At 35.6% G+C, this 23,902-nt stretch overlaps 1 protein-coding gene across 1 annotated transcript; it reads left to right on the forward strand.

Moving 5' to 3' along the window:
* Positions 1–10,505: 10,505 nt before the first annotated feature.
* On the forward strand, positions 10,506–18,204 carry LOC137397252 (neurexin 1-like). The gene is made up of 5 exons (XM_068083540.1): positions 10,506–10,563; positions 11,380–11,608; positions 12,464–12,592; positions 16,989–17,075; positions 17,973–18,204. The coding sequence occupies exons 1-5, from the start codon at positions 10,506–10,508 to the stop codon at positions 18,202–18,204; spliced, it is 735 nt and encodes a 244-aa protein (XP_067939641.1).
* The last annotated feature ends 5,698 nt before the right edge of the window (positions 18,205–23,902 follow it).

Below are 23,902 nucleotides of genomic sequence, written 5' to 3' on the forward strand. Positions count from 1 at the left end.
TAGCAGGAGCTGCGGGCACAAGCTACAGACTTGAAGGTAAATTATAACATTGAAAATTAATTATTTACTTTTAGATGTATTAAATCATCTTTCAAGTTACCAAGTTATGTAACCACACTTGTTTTTCATCCGTTTGTTCTTTTGTATAACTTTCTGCAGAATATTATAATAGCATACATTGTTTCTTACTATCAGCTGAAATTTGCTTATTTGTAAGGATCAGGTATGACTTCACTCTAAGTCTCCTCTAGTTATGTCAGGCCTGAGCAGGTACTTTACGCTAGCATTCTGTTTTCATGACTCGGTTAGTTGCGAATGACACAAGCTTGTGTCATTCGCAAGAAGGTAACAACAAAAATATGCAAGATTTGTTACTCACAAATTTTTACTAATTGTTTCACGAATTATGTGCAAGAAGTTGTCGCGCAAGCTATTCCATTTTAAACATTTTTCACACTTCAGTAGTTTTTATTTTGATTTGAGCAGTTCTGAATGCGCCGCTATAAGCTCTGGCATAAAAATCCTTATTTTTTCAACAAAGCGCCGTTAACCTGTACCAGGTGAATGTCCCTTGAAACACTTACTAAACCGTAACTCCATGTGTGCACAACTCCAGCTCTGTATAATCTGCGTCATGAAAACGTAGTGTAAGGAACTCTCTATCTGACTATTAGACCTACTTTCCCACCTTAAAACCTGACTTGATAAAAAATTGTTCAAGCTGAACTACGAAAATATTGTTTACAAATTTTAGTCACCAGTTTATTTGAAAGCATTTTTTATAAACGATATGCCATGTTCTAGTAAAGTTTAACTGCTTTTATCAAGTTATCGTAAAATCACAATGTAGTCAAATCTTCAGGGTTGGAACCATTACCAAAAAATCCTAACAATGCATTGATAAGCACTCACTGATGCCCAGATGTGAAATGCATTACAGTTCCAATAAAGGTTTACCTGGATATCTTTGTAGTAGCATTAGCGATGCAGTAACAGTAGTAAGCGTGTCACACCAATGCAGTATGCAGTATAGTTGCATTACATACTTTTACTACTGCGCAGTACACAGTAGACATGCTGTAAAACTGTTTTCTATTGCGCAATAAGCAGTATTGATGCAGTGAGGGTATTACCTACTGCGCATGATGCAGTGCTAGACGCAGTGTGAATCATTGCATTACGTATACACTGTATATACTACATAGGCAGAACATTTTTGGAAAACTCATCACAAAATCAAGTATTGAGTTGACTTTGACCACAGCACAATGGCAAGATATGCTGCTCAAACTTGAGTATGAAGGGACAAACAAATTGACCACAATGAGCATGTTGTATGTGGTTAAAATGTGAATATATTATGGTTCTAATATATGTTGTTAATGAAAAAGCAATACAAGGAACCAAACTTCATCGGAATGGTGATAATGCCTGACACCCTATTCTGAAATGATATGGAAGTTAGAGCACCAGCTTATGAGCTTGCTAAACATAGCATCTGATAGTTTTGTTCAGCAGCGTCAGTTGATCCACAGTATCAACTTCATACTAATATGCAGTTGCAATACACATGAAATTCTGGGTTTCAGGTAATGCGTTATAGAAGTAAATGCACATTAGATTGCCGAAGCAATTTGTAGTTGGAGTGTAGCTGCAGTACTTAGCAGTAAAATGTTACTGCGCATTAGAGCATTGTAATGCATTGCAAAATTAATGCATACTGCAATGATGCAGTAGTTTTAATGCATTACAAGCCTGCATCCATCTATTCAAAATTGCCTCAACATAAATGTTTTCCATTTGATGTAAAATTTGAGCAAAGACTTGGCCTCAAATTTGAAGTAATTACCAAAGGATATTCAAAATTTCTTAAAACACATCAGTGCAAGCAAAGAGGCTGTGGAAAAACCATTAGCCAGGGAGCTCTTACATATAGAGTTGGGGCAGGTGCAGCTACCCTTCACACATTGCAGATGTATCATAGCCCTTATTTTCGCTGTAATCTATATGAATCTCAAAGTTTATTGTCTGTGCAGTTTGGCGATTAAAATTTCAGAATGAAAAATCCACATCGCAGATGATTTGATCGCGGAACTTCCTGGTCGGCAGACTAGCGATCTAATCCACTACACTCCAAATAGCCAAGCTGTTGGCAAACTCATTACATCGGTTAAAATAATCATGCTTGCAACCCTTCGGGTCATTAACTAGTAGGTTGACAATTACACGTAACGATTATTAAGCCATCTGCAAGCATGTAATTGTTTTAGTAACGCTTACCTTTACTGGCTTACCAGGTAACTTACTCAAATTCATTGGGTAATTAATTATTCTATTAACCATGCACAGCCAGGCATTTAGCTAACGTTTATAATAATAAGACTCTTGTCCATCCAGCTGAAGCTGCGTTCAGAAGTTTAGAAAAAGATTGCTTTCAATAGGATTTGAACTTGCGACTTTTGGATAGTTGATCAACACTCTAATATTTTGTCAATCAATCACTTTCTGAGATTGTGGAATAGTTATGTACATACTTATTTGCTGTGCTTTATCGGTACATTTGACTATTTCTCACCGCACACTGGACTACCAGGGTATCTGTTCTTACTTCTTTGCTATAATAAGAGCCATGTTTGCCTGAAGTCAGGGTTAGATGTTGGGATAAAAGATTGCTTTTGACGAGACTCGCACTCATGACATTCCGGTCTTTGACTGGCGCTGTAACGCCTGTACCGATAAACCCTTTCGCAGTGTTTTAGAATAACTGTGCAAATGGTTATTTCTGTGCCATCTTCAGCACACCTGACGGTACACTCCTCATAGCACATTAGACTGCCAGTGTAAGATGCTAGGATGAAACAGTAAATATAAAATATATTAGTAATTCAATTAGAAGGTTGAATTGGTGATTAAAAGAATGCATTTTTTTAAAAAGATATTTTATTCACTTACCATAAGTCAGATAGGTATAAATTCTTCCCTTATTACATTCACAGGTAGTGGTTATAATAACAAGACTTTATGTTTACCCTTGACCCTGCTGCTCATATGCAAATTTGCCAAACGATTATAAATAGCTTCAGGAGAAAATTACTCTTGATCGGAGTGAAATTATCTGCCCATGCAACCATTGTCCCAAAATGCCTAAACAATTTAGCTGTCACTCCCCATTCAATGTTCTCCTATTTGACTGGCACAGCATATTGACAACTAGTGCAGGTCTTGTACAGGATTCTTGGAGTCTAGTTAAGTTTACCCACTTGTAGAGGCTTTCCTAGTCAGTTCTGTTTATAGCTGAATTTTCCTTTGAGAGCCACCCGTGCAGGCACTGTGAGACAAGCCTCTATAATCGCTCTATGAAGTCAAAACAAACGTTATTCTATTAAACTTCCTCTACACAGTTGGAGGATATAAAACCATAAGTGCTAGACGACTCCTTTGAGAGATGCTTGCAGATCTCTGCACTCAGACAATATGTTCATCCGCAGTTGCTTGAAGGCTACTCATTGATCAGTGAAAGTCTGTCAGTGCACTGGTTGTTCTAGTGACCATTCTGACATGCTAAATTATTGTGTAATTCGGTATTATTTGGTTATGCAAATAATGATAATCTCAAATAATGATTAACTTGAAACATGAATCAATCAATTGATTAAAACCTTCTCAAAGTCTTTTTAAGAAGTTGTAAGTTTAAAGGTTGACTTGCAACAAAATTCACATTACAGTTATTTGGTATCAAAAGATTCACCATGTCTTACTCTGTTGTGTTGTAGGTGCAAAATATGTGGAAATGTGATTAAAAGCTCTTGAAAGCTCAAAAACGAAAAACCGCCGTACATTGGAATCAGTTTATTTCTCTGACGTTGTCATTACATTTGGTTATTGTTTTATCACGTGATGTTCTCACGTGAATTGAAAGGCCAATAAAAAACTTCTCGTAGCACTAGTTTATGACAAACACTTCGGGTTTTACCGAAGACCCCGTATTAAATATAGAACAAATTAAACAAATTTTTACTTTATGTTATTATTTGGTATGCAACAAAAACTGTTTATAAATAGTACACTGATTAAAAGATGTGAAAATGTTTGTTTTGTGATCAACTATTAACTAATATTAACTATTACTATTAGGTAACTATTAACCGCCATTAACTATTACTGTTAACTATTAACTAATATTATATATATTACTGTTAGCTATTCAGTATTACTTATGATTGTTAACTATGAACTTCTATCAACTATTACTGTTAACTATTCACTATTAATTACTAAATTTATTACTATTAACTACTGTTAACTATTGCTGCTAGCTATTAACTACTATAAACTATTACTGTTAGCCATTAACTACTATTACTGGTAACTATTGCTGTTAACTACCGTTAACGGCTATTAACTATTATTACCAACTATTAACTGTACCAGTCCATCTGACAATGCTATTTCCTCTACATTTTTGTTATTTGTTTTTATGTTTATTATTTACATGTAAACAAATCTAAATAATTCAAACAAATACATGTATATTTTATTGTTCTTTTTGTATTTGTTTCATTTTTTAAGCATATATCCTTAAAAAAATTCCCATCGACTGAGGTTTATCCAACATAAAAACTATTTAATTCATGATTTCGATAGTCAGAAATTTTTATCATAGATCTCCATGACTCCTTTATATCATAGATCTCCATGACTCCTTTATATCATAGGCTAAATGTGATTACTACATAGTATGATTAACTTGTCTATAACTGTTTTCTAATGTTTGTCAGAATCAGCTGAATAAACACTAAATGTTAGGAAGAAGTAAAAATCTAGCTGGTTTAAACAGTCTTTGTTACATTTTCACCTTTTTCTTTTTGCATCTTTTGTTTTATTTTTTCTTTTGTCTCCGCTTGTAGCTGTCTTTGCCTTCTTCAAAATTTAGGCTCGCATCTTTTTCGCCATCATTGTTTGTATAAACAAAGACTTTCAGATATGCGCTGCGATACGTTTCTGACTCTTAACGTGATCATCGTGGGAAGATATACAAACCTTTTCATGTAAACCTTTTCCTTTAAGTCTTTTGAAGCTATAAAAATATTGGCTTTTTATGCTGGGAGTTCACAAAGAACAGTGAAGCCTTAAAGTTAAGCGTTGTATTCAGAGATATGTTTATGTAAGGCTGATGACTGCTTATCTTCCTGATCAATCACGCCTTCGCTCTTCTAACTCTATTATTTTAGCAGTTAATATGTGTTATTTTAAGCTGGTATATTAATTACATGAATAATCGCAGATGGTCATTGTTAAAAAGATATATTGATCCAATATGGCCGCTCATCCCCTGTCAGTAATTACGCTAGTGGAATAGATCTGTTTACTGCGCTGCTGATTGTTCATTCGTTCACATTTAACATCGTATCTAATTCATTAATATCCCTTTGAGGGGATTGCCTTACAATCTCGTTATCAAATCAATAGCTTTGTTAGGCATACAGTTCTCTCTTTTTCAATGGTTGGTTAGCAGGTCTGCTGGTATAGGGGTGGTTAGCACATCTGCTGGTACAGGGGTGGTTAGCAGGTCTGCTGGTACAGGGGTGGTTAGCAGGTTGGCTGGTACAGGGGTGGTTAGCAGGTTTTCTGGTATAGGGTGGTTAGCAGGTCTGCTGGTACAGGGGTGCTTGGCAGGTCTGCTGGTATGGGTAAACCTCAAAGAATATGCAAATCTTTCAGTCTGTAGGAAGGCTCAACAAAGCAATATATATGATGCAATACTTGAAAATAAATGAACAAAAAAAATATATCATTGCAATTTATTCATCAGTTTGTCTGGCAAAAACTTTTCAAAATTTTTTTGTATTAGTAAATCAGTGTTTGTTATTAGTTTAATACATTTAGTATTTGTAAAACACAGTAAATATGCTTCATTATATTGATTCACTATTTAAAAATATTTTATGAAGTGTTCATATTTGGGATGCCATCAAAGCATCTCTTACTTACTCATGCTACTCCTTGTGTTTTTCATTGTACTAAAGTTGACAAAACGATACATGTATTTATTTTTATTTACACTCATGAATTTTTACTAACTACACATAGTCCATGACCTTACATCATCAAGTTTTGTCTCCTTTCTCAAATATGGCTGGAATACCTCATACTAAATCTATACTTAGTAACGTTATTCTCTGATAATAACTCTCTGATTCATAGGTCTGTGATAGCTATTTAACAGTAACTAATACACTAGTTATATAAACAGCAACCTCTCTTTAGGTTTTAGAGATTCTTTCACTCAACTACAAGTATTTGTACATCTGCATAATTCTAAATACATTCATATAACAATCTTAGAGAGAGGATAACTCTAAAGAAACATTTTCACGACTTTGTATTAAAGCCTAGTCCTTACACATTTTACAATATAACAAGGGGGTCAGCCTTCTTGTAGCCTAAAAAATTACAGCCGTGCAGCAAAAACCTTTTGTGTGATTATTGACATCACTTTTGAGGAAGTTTGGGATCATTTACTCCTGACTGCTTTAACTCCGATCAAGTTTGGTTAATTTTAATCTTGAAACATTCTGGCAGTCGGTTCACCTAAAGCATAACAGGTTTTAACTGATAGAAAAAAATACATACTTTCTGTTCAAATAAAATCTAGTAGAATTTGATATGGTCCTTTTAATGAGCTTCACACGAAGAAAAGGAGTTGTAATCAACTGTAATAGTAGACAACTAATAAAATTTCATAGCAGCAAAATCATAAAAAATACAAGCCAAACACAGAAAAAACTTTTTAGGTATTGCGTACATTCGGTAAAAATAAATTATTGCACACTAACTTTCATTTTTATAAAAACTATTAAAGCTATGAGTATACCAATAGCATAAGTAAAATGGTTGTAATATTGTAATTGTTTGGTTTGGTTGTATTGTCATAATATAAAGAATCTTAATATTTTGTTAAAAGCAGTAAAACTGACAAATACATCAATAGAAACAATTAGGCTGATAGATTCACACTTGAGTTTCTTTTAAAACTAATTAGAGCCTCTAAATTGCAAAATTTGTCATTTAAATCTGTTCAACTGCATTTATGTAAGAATTCAAGATGGCCATCAACCAAGATTATTCTCTATGATAATGTAATGATAAAGTTTCAGAACGATGTATAATTTTTTGGAAAATTCAATCTTAATTAAATAAAAACATATAACATAGTAAAAAATATTTTAGATAACTTTTGAATTTTAGGAAACAATCTTTTTTTTAGAATCTTTATCTGTAGGTCAGTAGTCTCTACCACAATTTTTAAGCAATTTTGTGCAGACGTTTGGAAGTCCTTCTGACATGAAGGTTCTCCAGACCTACCCATACGCAGATGCAAGAAATTAACCTTTTATATATATTCTATATCCATGAAGCCAGCTGTTTAGAGACTTGAAGTGTAAAATAGAAAATAAATATAAATGGCTACAATGGAATCGACCTAAATAGTCGCAAATAGTAAAAATTGGTAATTAGAAGTGCAACAAGCTCGTTATGAGACGGTCTCTGAACAATAGATATGCATACCGTAAGTCCTCATGCTCAAGCCGCGCAACTCGTGCTCGAAAACAGATGTCTCACGAAAGAAAAAATAATCCTACAACAAGCCGCATATGCCCACAGACCGCGGCTAATGACTGAGGTTTTGTCATCCTTGACCCCCGTCGGGAGCGAGAGTGTTAAGACGGGTTTCGCTATACCCCCGTCCTCTTGAATAAGAAGCCAGGCTACATCAGTACATGAAAATAATTTTCTTTTACTTCCAAGTTCGAGTTAAAATTCCTAAACCCTTGCATCAATAACTTATTTGCCATGTCTCAGCTAGATTTTTATTGCACTGTTAGAGGGCTTTACGTTTATGGAAAGATGCCGGTCAAGAATGAAAAGGTGTTAATTACCTAAAGTATGACTGTGGTGAGTTAAACATGAGCGATAAATTCTTCTTTCAGTATTCCATAAACATGACCTTGAAAATAAACGAGTAGGTCGCCAAAACCCCATACATAAAAGTGTATCATGACCGCAATTCTATGGTCATAGCGCGGAACTGAGCAGAGACAGCATTTATCGAGAAGCCGCCCTGAGCCCCACATAAGTTTTAAAAACTTGGCTTTAGCCACGGCTTATGACCTTGAACCAGAAGCCGCGCCCAACGACAGGCCGTGCGGCTTGAGCATAAGGACTTACGTCATAGGTCTGTTATTTCTATCAAGTACTTCATTTGTTTTAGAATCAATAGTGGCCTGTTCATCTCACTCTTTTACCACTAATCGTACTGTTGTATCTGTATTGTATATTGGTGTATTGTAGCTTATGGGCTGGTTCACACTAGTGATTGTGTGTGATAATACACATTTGGTAACGCAAACTCAAGTTGTTGATGGGTTTGTTCACACTATCACAAACCCATCTGTTCTGGAGGAGTTATGTTCTCTTGACAACATCAAAGGCTGGTTCACACTAAATGCAGTATGTCATCGTCAATCACACAATACGTCAGTGATCGTCATGTAATAACAATGTTTACATTGTCACAAACCCATCGGTTTACATCGGCAACTAGTCCGCGACAGAGTGTTCTCACTACGCAATGTGTTTTACTGTGTTTTCTTACACAACACAGTGCTGAAGCGATGAAATACTAGCCTCGCAGTAAATATCATAAAGGAAAATATAGCTTAAGCAATTCGCAAAAGTCAATCACCATTGCTAATGTGGTGCATTTTGCACAGACTATCGTGGATGCTTGGGGAACTGTCAGGAAAGTTTGACAGCTGCAATGTTTCCTGATACATCCGCGGTTGCCTCGATGATGTCTTCGGTGCACATAATCGATGAGAGGACAACCCTGACATACGACAATGTTACAGTGTGAAACTGGCCTTTAGAAAACTGGCAACTTCTTTAGTCAGAGGCTAGTTAATAACACCCAACTGAAAACATTTGTAGGTTAGAGACCAACAATGCATTCACATGTCTGTGTTTGCGTGCGTGAAATAATTAGGTATTGCCAAAATCATTATAGTAGTCAGGATACAGGTTCTTTTTCGGTCTCGTGGGACTTCAGTGTTCATAACTTGATTTGTATTAATAGCATGCATGTGAATGCAGTTATGAATCAATCAAAACAGACACAGCGTTATTGAGTTCTGTTACATACTTAGTTTAATAACCAACCATGGAATTGAAGATTACAGCACGTTGTAGATTTGTGTATGTACAATAGACGCTCCTATAATGTAACCTTTCATGTAAATTCCACTTAGCGTAAAGAATTTATGTGAAGTTTTTGCTTCGTATTACATAAAAAATTTTGCATAACGTAAAGCGTCAAGTCGGTGCAAATTCACAAATTCGATTTGAATAACAAAAGTTCCATAGCTAGTTTTGAAAATATCATTTTCTCTCGCCACCATTGGAAGAGAAACCAACATACAGCGGTATCTCTAATATGTATACTAGCACCCTCACAGTTTAGTGTGCCCTGGAGAGATTATTAAATGTCACGACTATTTAGAAATACCTAAGGGGGTCATTTGGTGTCAATCTATCAATCTGAATGTCACGAGTTGGAGTCTCGTTGAAAGCAATCTTTTATTTTAACCTCTAGCCCTGGTTTCGGACGGACAGACAGACACTACTTTTATTATAGTAAAGATGTATATTTTTGTTTTATTTTATTCTAGACGCAGGAAATATTTTTTCTTTCATTTTCTTTACAACATAAACTTTGATGTTTAGAGAATAGGTAAATAAAATCGATTTAAATTGAATTAAAGGTCTGTGCCCTTCAATTTAAATAAAATTACTGTAATCACAAACCCTAAACCAAGTGAAATTGGCAAAAAAAAGAGAAAACTTGTCGATACTGTAAGTCATTAAATTACATAACTGAAGTTTAGTTTTTTTCTATTTGAAGGGCCGAAGGGATGAGTTTGAGACGATCTTAGAATGAATTAGACAATTTAAATGTATATCACTGTTTGTATAACATAAAATCCTTACAATGTAAGCGTTCGCAGAACGAATTATTTACATTTTAGGCCATCTAGAGCATCAACTGTATTTCAATTATAGGTTGTTTTGAGTACCGGATCTCTGGTGTAGAACCGATCAGTGTTTTTGTATTTTTGAGTTATCTTCTCATGGTGACAGCTCTATCTCAAATCGATGTATTCTAAATAAGCAAATTAAATAACTTGAAAATATAGAAAATACTGCATCCTTAAAATTTAAATAATTATATAGCAGCAGAATGAATGAATATGAATAGTTAACCGACAGGCACTCTATGACTAAGCATATCTAGGATATAAAATACACCAATGGCTAAGGTTAGGGAGCAGTACATCTAGGATAAGAGGTACATCTATGGCTAAGGGTGGGGAGCAGTACATCTAGGATAAGAGGTACATCTATGGCTAAGGGTGGGGAGCAGTACATCTAGGATAAGAGGTACATCTATGGCTAAGTGTGGGGAGAGCAGTATATCTAGGATAAGAAATACATCTATGGCCAAGGGTGGGAGAGCAGTATATTTAGGAGGAGAGATACATCTATGGCTAAGGTTTAGGGCATCCCTAAAGTATTGTAAAGTAACAATAAAATATTTTTGATAGTTATTATTTTATGAATTTAGTTTTTATATATAATTTAGCTTTTTCATTTAATTTGTCACATAGATTTATATATTGTATTTGTTTAAATGAAATAAATATGTAATTGATATGTTTGTATTGTTGTACATTGGGCTCTAGAGCATAGTTGTTTTTATAAGACCTGTTAGTTCCAATAAACAACCATTTTGATATACAAATCAATAGACCAAACTTGGACAAAGTTGGTCTATGGTTGGTAATACATGCCGTAAGTTTTGACATACAAAGCAAATGTCAAAATAGACTAACTATCAAACCGAATACTTGATATGAGAAGGTTAGACTAACTCCCTGAGACAATTAAAAAGGAAGCCCCCATTCTTGCAGTTGAAAAGCTATAACTGTGCTCTCTAGAACAAAAGGAAATAAAGTGAAATGTCAGTAGACATAGTTACCGGTATATAGTTTATACAGACCTGTGTAGTTCCATTGCTGTTGTTGTTATAAACATAATAAGTTATTTGCTGTAGCTTATTATGTTAGCTTATTATGGCATGAAGATGTTATTGTTATATGGTTATTGTTGTCATAGTAACGGTGTATGGTCATGATAATACCTTAAACAACTACTCTATATAGATCAGATTCATGCATTCAAGATATCAGAATCACTAAAATGCAATAATATGCTTTTACTATATGTGTGGTCTAATGGCTGCATATAATTATTGTATTCCAGGGGCAAACAACTCTTACATGACATTTGATCATTGGCAATTATGCACCACAACCAAGCTACAGTTTGACTTCCGAACCCACCTAGCAAACGGGCTATTGTTGTATCAAGATGATGGCAATGGAGTGGCATTTCTGGAACTAAAGCTAGTCGCTGGGCAACTGGTTATGAGGCTAAAGGTTGCAGAAGATAAGGTGCTTGGTTTTAAAATCGGAGAAAATCTAGATAATGGGTGAGTAGGAACTATTATTGCTACAGGCATCTGTACATGTATATTTGTATAGATGTACACACATGTACAGATATGTGTTGTGTACATATACTTACTGTTTGCACTGATTATCTAACATTGCTACTAGAAACTAGATAGTATTGCGTTTCAAATTCATTATATTCATTATATAATATATACATATATAATATTAGATTCATTATATAATATTACCAGAAAACCTCTATTTGAGCTCAATGGTGCTGTAATTTTCAACTCTTCCCATGTAATGGCGTTCTATTAGAGGTGACGTTCAAATAAAGGTGGCGCTCAAATAGAAGTTTTATGGTATATTTGGTAACAAATTTTAATTGCATAAAACCCTTAACAATGGAATATGATTCCAATGTGATATTTTCTGAGTTAGCTGAAGAACTTGGTGATGAAACTTGGCGAATGATGTCGATAATTGTGCTTTAAACCCAAGATTTAGTGGCAACCAGACACAATTGATCTGACACCTCAGAAACGGCCTCCTTGAATGCGTTGCAAAATAAAATAATGCGCTTTGCTCCTGAATGCATAGTATGCAGAGGCTGTGAGTTCAACCCTTACTTCCAGAAAATCTTTTCAGTGTAAGTAGACAAACCTTTGCTTATTGAAAATAAGCAGTTTAAGGATATTATCGATCCAAACATTATGTGAAGGAAAATTAAAATTTAGTTTCAACCGGCTTCACGTAAAACGCTAAGATGTATCATAAAAAAAGACAGACGACTCCTAAATGAATTACACCCAGCACTCACAAGATGTCTATCTTTGCTATCATCATCATCATTTCTAACAAAGATTCGGAACTGAACCTTTTTTATGTAGAGAGTGGCACATGGTGAGAATTGAAAGATTTGAAGATGACATTCTCCTTAAAATGAACTCTTCTTTGAGAAAAGTTGCCCTTGACCTTGATACGGAGGATAATGATTTACTTGGTGCGAGTCATCAGAGGTAGGCTGGCCATCAAATTATATAGAACACATGCTGTTGTAGCTAATCCAATTTTGTACATTAATGACAAGTCAGATTTATTGAAGCTAATTATGCCTAAACTAATAAAGTTTGCAAGGTTGGTTATAGATATATATTTTTAGGCAGTCAATAGTAATTTTTATGAAATAAAATTGTTTTATATACGGTACCATAGAAAATAAATAAAAAAGTTATTGCCATATGGTGTCATAAAGACAAAAACAACATTTTATACAAGAAGACTTAAAACTATTAAGTTGAGGTATACATATTACCTCTTATGACAAAATATTCAAATGCTTAGCTATACATATATATAGCTAGCTATATAGCTAGCTATATAGCTAGCTATATAGCTAGCTATACAATTGTTGACTGTATCCTTTAGTAAGTACTAGCTACATTACCCGTGTTCGGGAACAGATATACGTAAAGCAAGTTTTATTGAGAGTTGTCTTTCATACTGTAAAACAACTCCAAATATGCAATCTACTGAAATCTTTGTGCTGATCAGACTGCATACACATATGCAGTCGTACATGTCAATAATGTTGGAGAGACCAATGGAAATATGCAATGTGTTCTACAGCTAGTCTACAATGCATCAGTCTCGAACGACTCAAATCGGAATTGTCCTAATTTTGTACACAGAACTGATAATGAAATTGACATTGCTAGGCAAACTGAAGTTCTTCAAACTGGCAGTATTGAAAAGTTTTACATATTTTAAGAAACTCTAGAAAATATTTTGCTTTTGCACTGCTAAGCTATCGCCAGCATTTATTGAATTGAGACTTCTACATGCTTAAAACACTAATCATGACTCACCAGTTCTTCGTCTATAGCCTGTGTTTTGACATGGTATATACAAACTAAACTGTGCAGCAGTAATGTGGTTGTGTTGATAAAATTTATTATCAATAAAATCTACTATATAAACTACATATATGATATGGATTCTCGCCTTTCCAACATAAGGCATTACATCTGGAGCATTTTTGGACATTCATCCCATAAAAAAATTCAGCCCTATACTGTGTTGCAGGACTGTAGTCAAGTGCGAAGTTTTCTGCCCATACACGGCGCCTGGTAGCAGCTGCTGTAGTTAGTGCATCTCGCTGTTGTCGCCCTTTCATCTGCTCTGAAAATTCAGCTCGCCGAGCAGCTGTTGTAGTAAGTGCATCATGTTCTTGTTGCCGCTGCATCTGCTCGGAGATTTCTGCACGCCTGGCCGCTGTAGCGGCTGCTCTGAGCCGTTTGAGTCGCTGCTGGGTCAGCTCAGCAGTCTCTGCACTTCTAGCAGCTGCAGCATCTAATCTGGCCTGCTCTCGATGTACCTGTGTTTGTTCAGCGGTTTCTTCTCTTCTAGCAGCTGCTATTCTGTTTCGTTGTAGGCGTAGCTGTGTTTGCTCTGCAGTTTCTGCACTTCTAGCAGATGCAGTAGCTATTCTGTTTTGTTGTAGGCGTAGCTGTGTTTACTCTGCAGTTTCTGCACTTCTAGCAGCTGCAGTAGCAGTTCTGTTTTGTTGGGGGCGTAGCTGTGTTTGCTCTGCAGTTTCTGCTCGTCTAGCTGACGCCTTGCAAATTCAGTCCCTTTCTCTACGGGAATCAATCTGTTCTTGCGTTTGGGCTGTAGGCTTTTTGGAAGGCATTGTACTGCTTCAAGCGTTTCTAAAAGTGAATGAGATGGTGTCCTTTTTTGTAATATACGCTGCTCACTTTCTTCTCACCGTCGCCTATCGCAATGCTCGAAGTGCCCATGCAAGTTCTGTAGTAGCTGTAGTTCTGTGGTACTCGTAGCTGGAAAAAAAGTTAAAGTAACTCAGCGGCGGAAGGAAATGAACATGTTTACTATCACAAACAGTGGCAAATCCAACGTTTTCAACCCTTTCACTGAAGTAGACTCATTTATGCGTTTTCTATGGTCGACCGCCATAAACACATTTTTGCAACTTTCCTAACAATTGCTAGTAACTGAATTTTATTATTCGTTGATAACATAGCCAACAATCTTTAAGACTTTTATGGTAGTGACAGTGTTGTCCAAAGATTTCTCTATAAAATTAGCCTGAAATGTAATTTTAAATCTTTGTTTGAGAATTACACAGATAATCAAAATGCACAAAGTATCGATACAATGAATTTTTTGCATAGCAGTGCTTGTTGGCAAAATGAAATATATAACCAAAACAAACATTCTAGATGGAGTTTCAAATTGAAAAAATATCATGAAGCAGTATCAGCAAAATGGCTGGCAGTAGGCCGATAGCTAAATTTGTACATGGACGCAAGTGAAAGGGTTATGTATTGGAAGTGTGGCAAATCATAGACAATACAACGTTGAATAAGAAGTACTTACCTTTTTGATGTGGAAATTTAGTAGGTGAGAACTGCGTTTTTTCCAGTGATCGCAAGAAACAAACGTTTACGTGACTTTCTCTGTACACATTGGCAGTAAATATTAAACACATGTAAACTACTACTCATTAATTTATTTTATTTAATGAGTAGTACATTTGTATAGCTGTATAGGCACCCTTGTATAGGCTGCAGAACTCAGGATGGTGCTTTTTAACACGGCAGCAACTTTGCTGTTTAAAACGGAACAGTGTCGTTGGGCACTGTAAAGAGGCACGCTAACCAGAGACCACGCGATTTTTGTGTAAAAACGATGAATAGGTTATGAATAGAGGCGCACTAACCGGAGATTCTCGTTAATGCACCCTAAATACCTAGTAGCGGCTAATAGTCCGAAAAGTACGGTAAGCTATAAAGCGGACACACAATTACACACACAGACAGACAACGATTGCCGTTTATATAGTAGATAAAATAAAATCATCACACCATGGACATCATGGCGTGATGATTTTATTTTATACTCTATTCTCAAGTACCATCTGCTACTTGAGAATAGAGACATATCAGTGATATATGGAGTTGAATCATTCAGTATTTTGAATTCAACAATGTTAGTAAAATAAGTTAACATATCTGGCAGTAAGAGACATCTACTGCTCTAGATAAGAACGCTAATGAGAGTGGTTCAGCAATTGACAGTGACCAGATAGTGGTTATGAGAGTGGTTCAGCAATTGACAGTGACCAGATAGTGGTTATGAGAGTGGTTCAGCAATTGACAGTGACCAAATAGCTGTTATGAGAGTGGTTCAGCAATTGACAGTGACCAGATGGCAGCTATGAGAGTGGTTCAGCAATTGACAGTGACCAGATATCAGCTAAGAGAGTGGTTCAGCAATTGATAGTGACTATATAGCGGTTATGAGAGTGGTTCAGTAATTGACAGTGACCAGATAGCTGTTATGAGAGTGGTTCAGTAATTGACAGTGACCAGATAGCTGTTATGAGAGTGGTTCAGCAATTGACAGTGACCAAATAGCGGTTATGAAAGTGGTTCAGTAATTGACAGTGACCATATAGCGGTTATAAGAGTGGTTCAGCAATTGACTGTGACCAGATAGCGGTTATGAGAGTGGTTCAGCAATTGACTGTGACCAGATAGCGGTTATGAGAGTGGTTCAGTAATTGACTGTGACCAGATAGCGGTTATGAGATTGGTTCAGCAACAAAAAATGACCATATTACCATTACCATCTCCTTCTTACCATATGAATTTTTCAAAAAGCGTCTCAAAATTAGAATGATACGAGCATTTGACTTTTGACCTGGCGATGCTCGGGAGTTCTTTCATTTTTAAGGCGAGTTGTTCCGTGACCAAATTCCATAAACTTGTTCATTGATGGTAATTGTCCTTAATACATGCGAACACAAACCCTTGAAGTTCTAATCAGATAGATTGTGGTACATTTATACAGAGAACAAAAGTTGTAAGAGTATTAATCGATTCTGTCATTACTTGAAGTAGACCTGGTTTTATACATTAAATAAGAAGTGAGTCTGTCCTTATAACTCTTCTCTTACATGAGAATTTATTAACATCACTCTTATTATAGTAAATACTATTCCTCAACTTTGGAATTTATTAACATCACTCTTATTATAGTGATTATTGATTCTTAAAGTGGACCTGTTTTTATACCTTAAATAAGTAGTGAGTCCATTCTTACAACTCTTCCTTCTCATGAAGATGTATTAACATCACGGAACACTGTTTTTATAATAAGCTAAACTATATTAGGCACCAAACTAGCACAAAAACCAATCTATACGTAGATAAACTGTAGAGGAACCTTATTTGTGGTGATTGGGTGAATAATTCATTATGTTCAGTCAGCTCATGCAAAATATCCTTATAAAATTAACTCTAGCAGCTTGTTGAGCTCTCCAAACTCAAATAGGAATGAAAGGAACTAACATTTAGCTCATCCATATTTTTGTTGTCTGATATTCTGCAGATCTCCTCTCTATGTTGGTGGGTTGCCTCAACTCTACACCCTTATGTCCGGAAGTTTTAGCCTGCCTTCCATATTCTATGAGCCAAGGTATGCATAAAGTTACTTACAGCTTTTATCTTTAAACTATGTTAGATTATGGAGGCTATTTAGCATGAACAGGACTAGAGATCGATTGCGCTCCACTCTGGTCTTGGTATGCTGCATGATGAGAAGACAACTCACACTGCATGGTTGTATAAGTTGTCATCTGAGATGCCAACTTATGTCATCTTAGATCTAGGTTGCATGCTGAGATAGGTTATCATCTTAGATGTGTTGCATGCTGAGATAGGTTATCACCTTAGATATGTTGCTTGCTGAGATAGGTTGTCATCTTAGATGTGTTGCATGCTGGGATAGGTTGTTGCCTTAGATGTATTGCATGCCGAGATAGATTGTCATCTTAGATACGTTGCATTTTGAGACAGGTAGTCACATTGGATGTTTTGCATGCTAGGATAGGTAGTTGCCTTAGATGTGTTGCATGCTGGGATAGTTTTTCATTTTAGAGGTGTTGCTTGCCGGTATAGCCTATTACCTTAGATGTGTTGCACTGAAGGAGAGAAATAGAGTAGAAATGTTGTAATTCATATTTCCACAACTCTCAACAGTCTTTGGAGCAAATTTTAATATTTTAGCAAGTAATTGAGTGCAACTCTAAAATACCCTTCATGGTAGATGACTATTTGTGACGCCTACAGTACCTATACACAGAACATCATTAAAACATCTGAAGTGTAGTTTTTGCAAACCCTAATATCACCTGTCCTCATCTAATCTTTATTATATTAAATATAATAATATTTAAAAATTAAATATACTCATTAGTACAACTTTGCTAAACTAAAAAATTCTCTTATTTACAAGTTATAATATTAACAATAATAAGCATAGTTAAGCTGAACTCACAGGCTATGATTGTGCACTCTCGGGCTATGTTGTTAGATTTTCTGGAAGCATCAACAACGTCTTGATGGGCAACTGTAGCAACCAAATGGAAGCTGTAGAGCCTGTGAGCACAAATGGCCTGATTCTTAGACCTGTGGAGGGGTGTGAAGAGACTACCCCGTGTCTCAATGATGGTCGGTGCCTCAGTTCTCCAGAAGGTTTCAGATGTGATTGTCAGTATACTTTCTATCATGGATCAACTTGCTCCCTCCGTAAGCGTTTACTCTAAATAAAAATTTCAATTTGCTCGCCTTTTATTAAACTGAATATCGTGAATGAACATATTCTATTAGCAATAAGAGTTGTCTACTCTTTATTTGTGAGTTGGGTAACTTGATTTTTAAGTTAATTTATAAAATTAACATCTATAGTTAACTATTCTTAGTATCAACAAGCCTAACAATGTTATTAAGAGTTATCTACTCTCTAACTGACGGCACCTAATACTATCATGGCTTACTTGTCTGAATCAGAGCACATATTGGAACTGAGAGTTATCTTCTCTGTGTGAATGTATACAGAATCAGGAGCTTCCAACTTTCTAAATCTGTGGAAGCAATTGAAATAAAAGTTTCATGCTTTTTATGTCGGGCTTTGTAAAAGATACTAATAACTATCTGCAGAAATTAGTTCCTAGACCTGAAACCATTTTACCCTTTTAACAATTTGTTCATGCACCATTTTCAGCTTCTGGCAATCTGCAATCATTTTTTACCTTGAATGCATATATTAAGGAGTCAACCTGTTCACCGCATCATAATCTAGTTTCTTATACCAGTTAATAAATAAAACCTTGAAATAGACTTAGCATTCTTTTCATTTTAGCTATTAAAATTGGCCTGGGAATTTGAAATAATCAAATATAACTAGAAATTCCCCTGTCATACAGCCCACGACCAAAGTGATATTGGAAAACAGAAAGGATACTGCTGGTTGAAAAATGCAATATTAGCAGTCAAATGGCACTGCAATGCAATAGGATAACTGCAATGGTAGCTGCAATGGTAGCTGTAATGTACTGGGTGTTATTATGTACAACAAACAGCAATAATGAAAGGAAAAGATTATATGTTTATATCTCTCCCCTGCAATAGAAGAAATGCAATATTAGAAGTAAAATGGCAAGCTGCTGTGTAATATACACAGTTTGAAAGTTGGTTGTGTTGAATGTAGAATGGTTTTGACAGCGATCTGTAACCAAAGTGAAGAAATGGGTCATGATCACAGAAACCATGGTTAAATCGGGTGTGTGAGTTTTAGAGTTATCTACACTAGCAGAAGAAGAAAATTCTCCGTTATTTTGCAAAAAAATTTGATTCCAGCTGAATTACAGCAGATTTTATGGTCAATAAACTGAATACATGTTTACCATTAGTGCGAAAACATTGTTCTGAGAAAACTGGTATTAAAGTTGGAGAAACGAAAACCAATGCACAACTTTGTTTACATTTCAAAACGTCATAGCAACCAATATCAAGAAGTTGTAATGTTTATCTAGATTTTTGTATTTATACGCAAAAAATTATGCTGAATAACTAAATCTCATAATAATCTTATAAAATTGAATAATTATTCTTACAATTAAATATTGTAACTAGAAATTCCACTGTCATACAGCCCACGACCAAAGTGATAATGGAAAAAAGAAAGGGTAGTGTTGGTTGTTGAAAAAGTTCTCAGCAGGAATTGACAGAGTATAGTGTAAATGAGACTTGTTTGAGATGATATAAAATAAATTTGAGGGAGCACGACTCTAAAAAGGTGCAACCAACAATTTATTTTGAAGGTAAAGTTGGGTTGAAACCAGGTATACGAGTAATTGGTTAATTGTTGATATTACAATATCTGTTATAAGTATACAGTATCTGTTAAAGGTCGCACAGTCCAGTCTCCTCTCTTTTGCGTTGTAAGATTTGGTCATTGATAGCTAATTGAGTGATGCGCTCCCTAGCGAAGTTGTTAACAAGTAAGTCATTGATGTTTCGAACTCGAGAGAGAGAGCAACAAACGATATTCCAGCAGTCATTTCGTGGTGGCCTATATCAATGACAGCTTTAGCCATGGTTAGACCTTGACTCTTGTGTATTGTCAAACCCCATGCTAAATCGAGAGGAATGCCTCATCATAAAGGGGCATTGTAGTTCGGCCCTAGCTTGTACATAAGTTGTAAAGAATTTCGGCTAACGTTTTAAATAATTCAATGAAACCTTTGGTGATTGGACAAAAAAACATAGGCTGATCAACTGTGTACCACAATTTCGTACCTGTAAATTAGTCTACGCCTCAAACGGTCTACGTTTATTACAGAAACCTTCGAATAAATTCGATTACAAGTAAACAAGGCCATAGACTGGTGAAATTCGCATGGTTTTCTCGTGAAATGCGCACTGCTAAATAGTTCTACTATATCTGTCGCACGGCTTTATTAGCGTATCGTAGGCCGGTCTTAACTTTTATTAAACCAAGCTTTTCAAGCGTTTTGTGGCGATTTTCGGCCAAATTAATCTGTCTATTTGTGTATAATCCGATCAGATGGGTAAGTTTTAAGATACTGTCGACAATTTACAAAGACTTGGTAATATATTTAAATAGGCTTAAATGTGTTTTGTATCGTTATTATACTTTAACGACTCTACAAAACGATGGTTAAATTTGTTGATGAGATTTTGAAACAAGGGTTTGCGACGATGTTAATGAAAAATTTTCGTAAGTTGTGTGCACATGCATTTATCACAAAAACTCTCAAACTTCGCTCCGCTCATTTGGTCATGGTATAATCTTATAAGAATCGTTAGAAAAATATCATCGTCATTTCCTTTACTTTCACTGCTTTAGACATCAGTTGGAATACCAAAGTAGTCATTATAAGTGTCCAAAATGTCAGAGTCCCGTAGAATCGGCAAAAAAGAAACGATTAATTTTCAGTACTTCTACGTTATTACAATTAAATATTGTAATACTCTTATAAAAATCGTTAGAAAAATATCATCGTCATTTCCTTTACTTCCACTGCTTTGGACATCAGTTGGAATACCAAAGTACTCATAAGTGTCCAAAATGTCAGAGTTAACTTTAAAATCGGCAAAAAAGAAACGATTACTTTTCAGTGCTTCAACGTTAATTACAAAAACCTTCGGCAATTGGAAAATGCCATAGACTGGTGAAATGTGCACGTTTTTCTCATGAAATGCGCACGACTTTATAGTTCTACTATCTATATTTATGTGCGTTTTGTTCGCCGGTCTTAATTTGGATTGAAAAAGGCTTGTAGGTTTTAATGGCGATTTTGGGCCAAATTAAACTGTCTAGTTATGTATTATCCGATCGGATGGGTAAGTTTTAGGATATTGTCTACACTTTTCAAAGACTTGGTAACATACTTAAATAGGTTTATATGTGTTTTGTATCGTTATTATACTTTAACGACTCCACACAACAATGGTTAAATTTTTTTATGAGATTTCGGTACAAGGGTTTAGATACGGCGTTGATGAATAATTTTCGGAAGTTCTGTGCGCATATGCATTTATCATAAAGCTCCCAAACACTTGCTTCACTCGTGTTTGGTCGTGGGAAAATAATAGATGCAATATGTTCTTATATAGTATATATAGATAAAATTTTTGGGTAAAATTGCTTAGTTTATACCTTTTACACAAATATCAATGTACTCAAATTTTCTGATAACTACTGTATATCATTGGTGATATTACTAAAGCGCATTGCAATTCAGGAGAGAACGACTGCAGTTACTACAATCACGCCTGCATATTGGGTATGAAAATAATTGGCAAAGAGTGATGCCTTCTGACAATAGAATTATTTGTTTTGTATTTAAAGCTTGTTGGTTTGTTTACTCGGAGAATGTATTTGTTTACTTTAGGGAAGCGAGAAGTAAACACGCTGAATATACTCCTACATTATTTATTAGCTGCGGTCCTGTGTAAACATGCCGAAGTCATAATCTCCCATATGCCTAAGAAATCTGACAAAAGTTGACCTTGTGATACCTTGTGGTACAAGACTCTTGACAATGCTACTGTTTCGATGGCTGCCTGATCGTTATTAACTTGTGAATAATAACCAATCACGTTTGTAGAAAGGTTCTTGTCGTCGGTAAAACAATCTCTAACAGGCATCACTGGGTTCACTCTAAACCAGATAGAAACTAAAATAAAACTACCATATTTTTCACACACCATGGGAGGGCCGTATTTTAGGCGCAGTCTCAATTCTGTGGTCTTTTTCTCTACTTTATCAATATATATAAATCTAAATCACAATTACTAGCTATGCTGTTGCGGATTATGGGCTTCATCACTCTTCCAGCTTTTTTTCTTTTGCTCAACTAATTTCGTTGGTGAAAATAAATCACAAATCAAAGTTTGTGCGTATATGTGTGTTTTGGTTAGTTCATCTATAGCCATTAAACTTTAGGAATGAAATATACGTTTCATGATAGATTTGATCTCAATTCTTTGGTTTCATTCTCTACTTAATCAACACATAAAGCACTATATTACACATTATATTAGCACAATTTAAAACAAACATAAAAAACAACCCCCCCCCCCCCCCCCCCGTCTGCATTTGGTGGCGTAACTTGACTCCCAGTTTAAACTGAGCCTCATAAACATGTCAGCTGATGCCATTTTAAGAAGTTTCTTAAACAAGTAGATATCGGTTAGTAGCCTTCCTCTGCTGTATACTTAGAATGAGTTTTCGTTGTTTTAGCGGTAAATTGTCCACGGAGAGGTGACCGCAGTGCATTTCCAAAAGGCACACAACAGATTTTAGAATTCAGTCCACACGCAGGGCACACCGTAGTAAAGGGAGCACAGTCAAACTTTTATAAAAATTTAGTTTTTATGTGCGCCTTATGATGTATATGATGTAAAAAACACGGTAACTCAAAGCTATCTTACAAAAGATCATATGTAGAGGCTAGCTAGCTTAGGATCTTAAAAAATTTCATGCGAGTATGTGAATTTATTACTCTGCGCTGATAAGTTGAAAGACTGACTAGCACACAGTCTATGGAATAAGGTTAGCGTAGTTGCCTGGGAATGAAAGTTCTATCATGGAAATAACTCTCTATTCATTCAGGTTACTAGTATGGCAATGAGTTTGTTTACTTCAGTGGACAGCTTATTCCAGCTAGTAACCTAATAGTCTAGTGCACCATGAGAGATTGTCAAGTATAATAACCATATGTGCTATTATTCTGAAACGTTGTATGGTGTAATGGTTAGAGTGTTGGTCTATCATGCTGAATGATATGGGTTCAAATCCCTTACGATGCATGGATCCAAGGAATGCACCTCCAATCCTGGCTTCAAACGGATGGATGTAGCCTGTCTTGACAAACTGTTTTTTTTGCGGATTGTCCCCCGTTGAGCCGGGCGAGCAAAACAACAGCTTGTCACAAGACCTACTGCGTCTGATGCATCAGCTGCACTGAAAGGGAGTTGTTCTCTTCCGTCTATGCGGCTTGGCTGCGATGTTATGTCGGTCGCTCCATTGGTAATCATAATGGATTTCGCGCAAAAATTTATGTAGAAAAAAATATGATAAATACGTTTAACTTTATTCAAACTTAAGAATAAAATAAATTAAAAATAAAATCAATAAGAACAAATAAAACTGACTAATACAAAAATACAAATAAAACTGACTGAGCGCACAAATAACAACATGTTTAGTTGTTGTTGTTGCCTAAGTTCTTAAGTTCTACTAAAGTTTATCGTAGAGACTGGTCTCTGGTTAAACTGTTCTATCTTATTTTTTTCTAGGTAAATTTTTGCGCGAAATCCGTTATGATTACCAATAGAGCGATCAACATCACATCGCAGCCAAGCCGCATAGACGGAAGAGAACAACTCCCTTTCAGTGCAGCTGATGCATCAGGTGTAGTGTGTCTTGTGACA

Source organism: Watersipora subatra, chromosome 5, assembly GCF_963576615.1.
Source record: "Watersipora subatra chromosome 5, tzWatSuba1.1, whole genome shotgun sequence".
Taxonomy (NCBI): Eukaryota; Metazoa; Bryozoa; class Gymnolaemata; order Cheilostomatida; family Watersiporidae; genus Watersipora; species Watersipora subatra.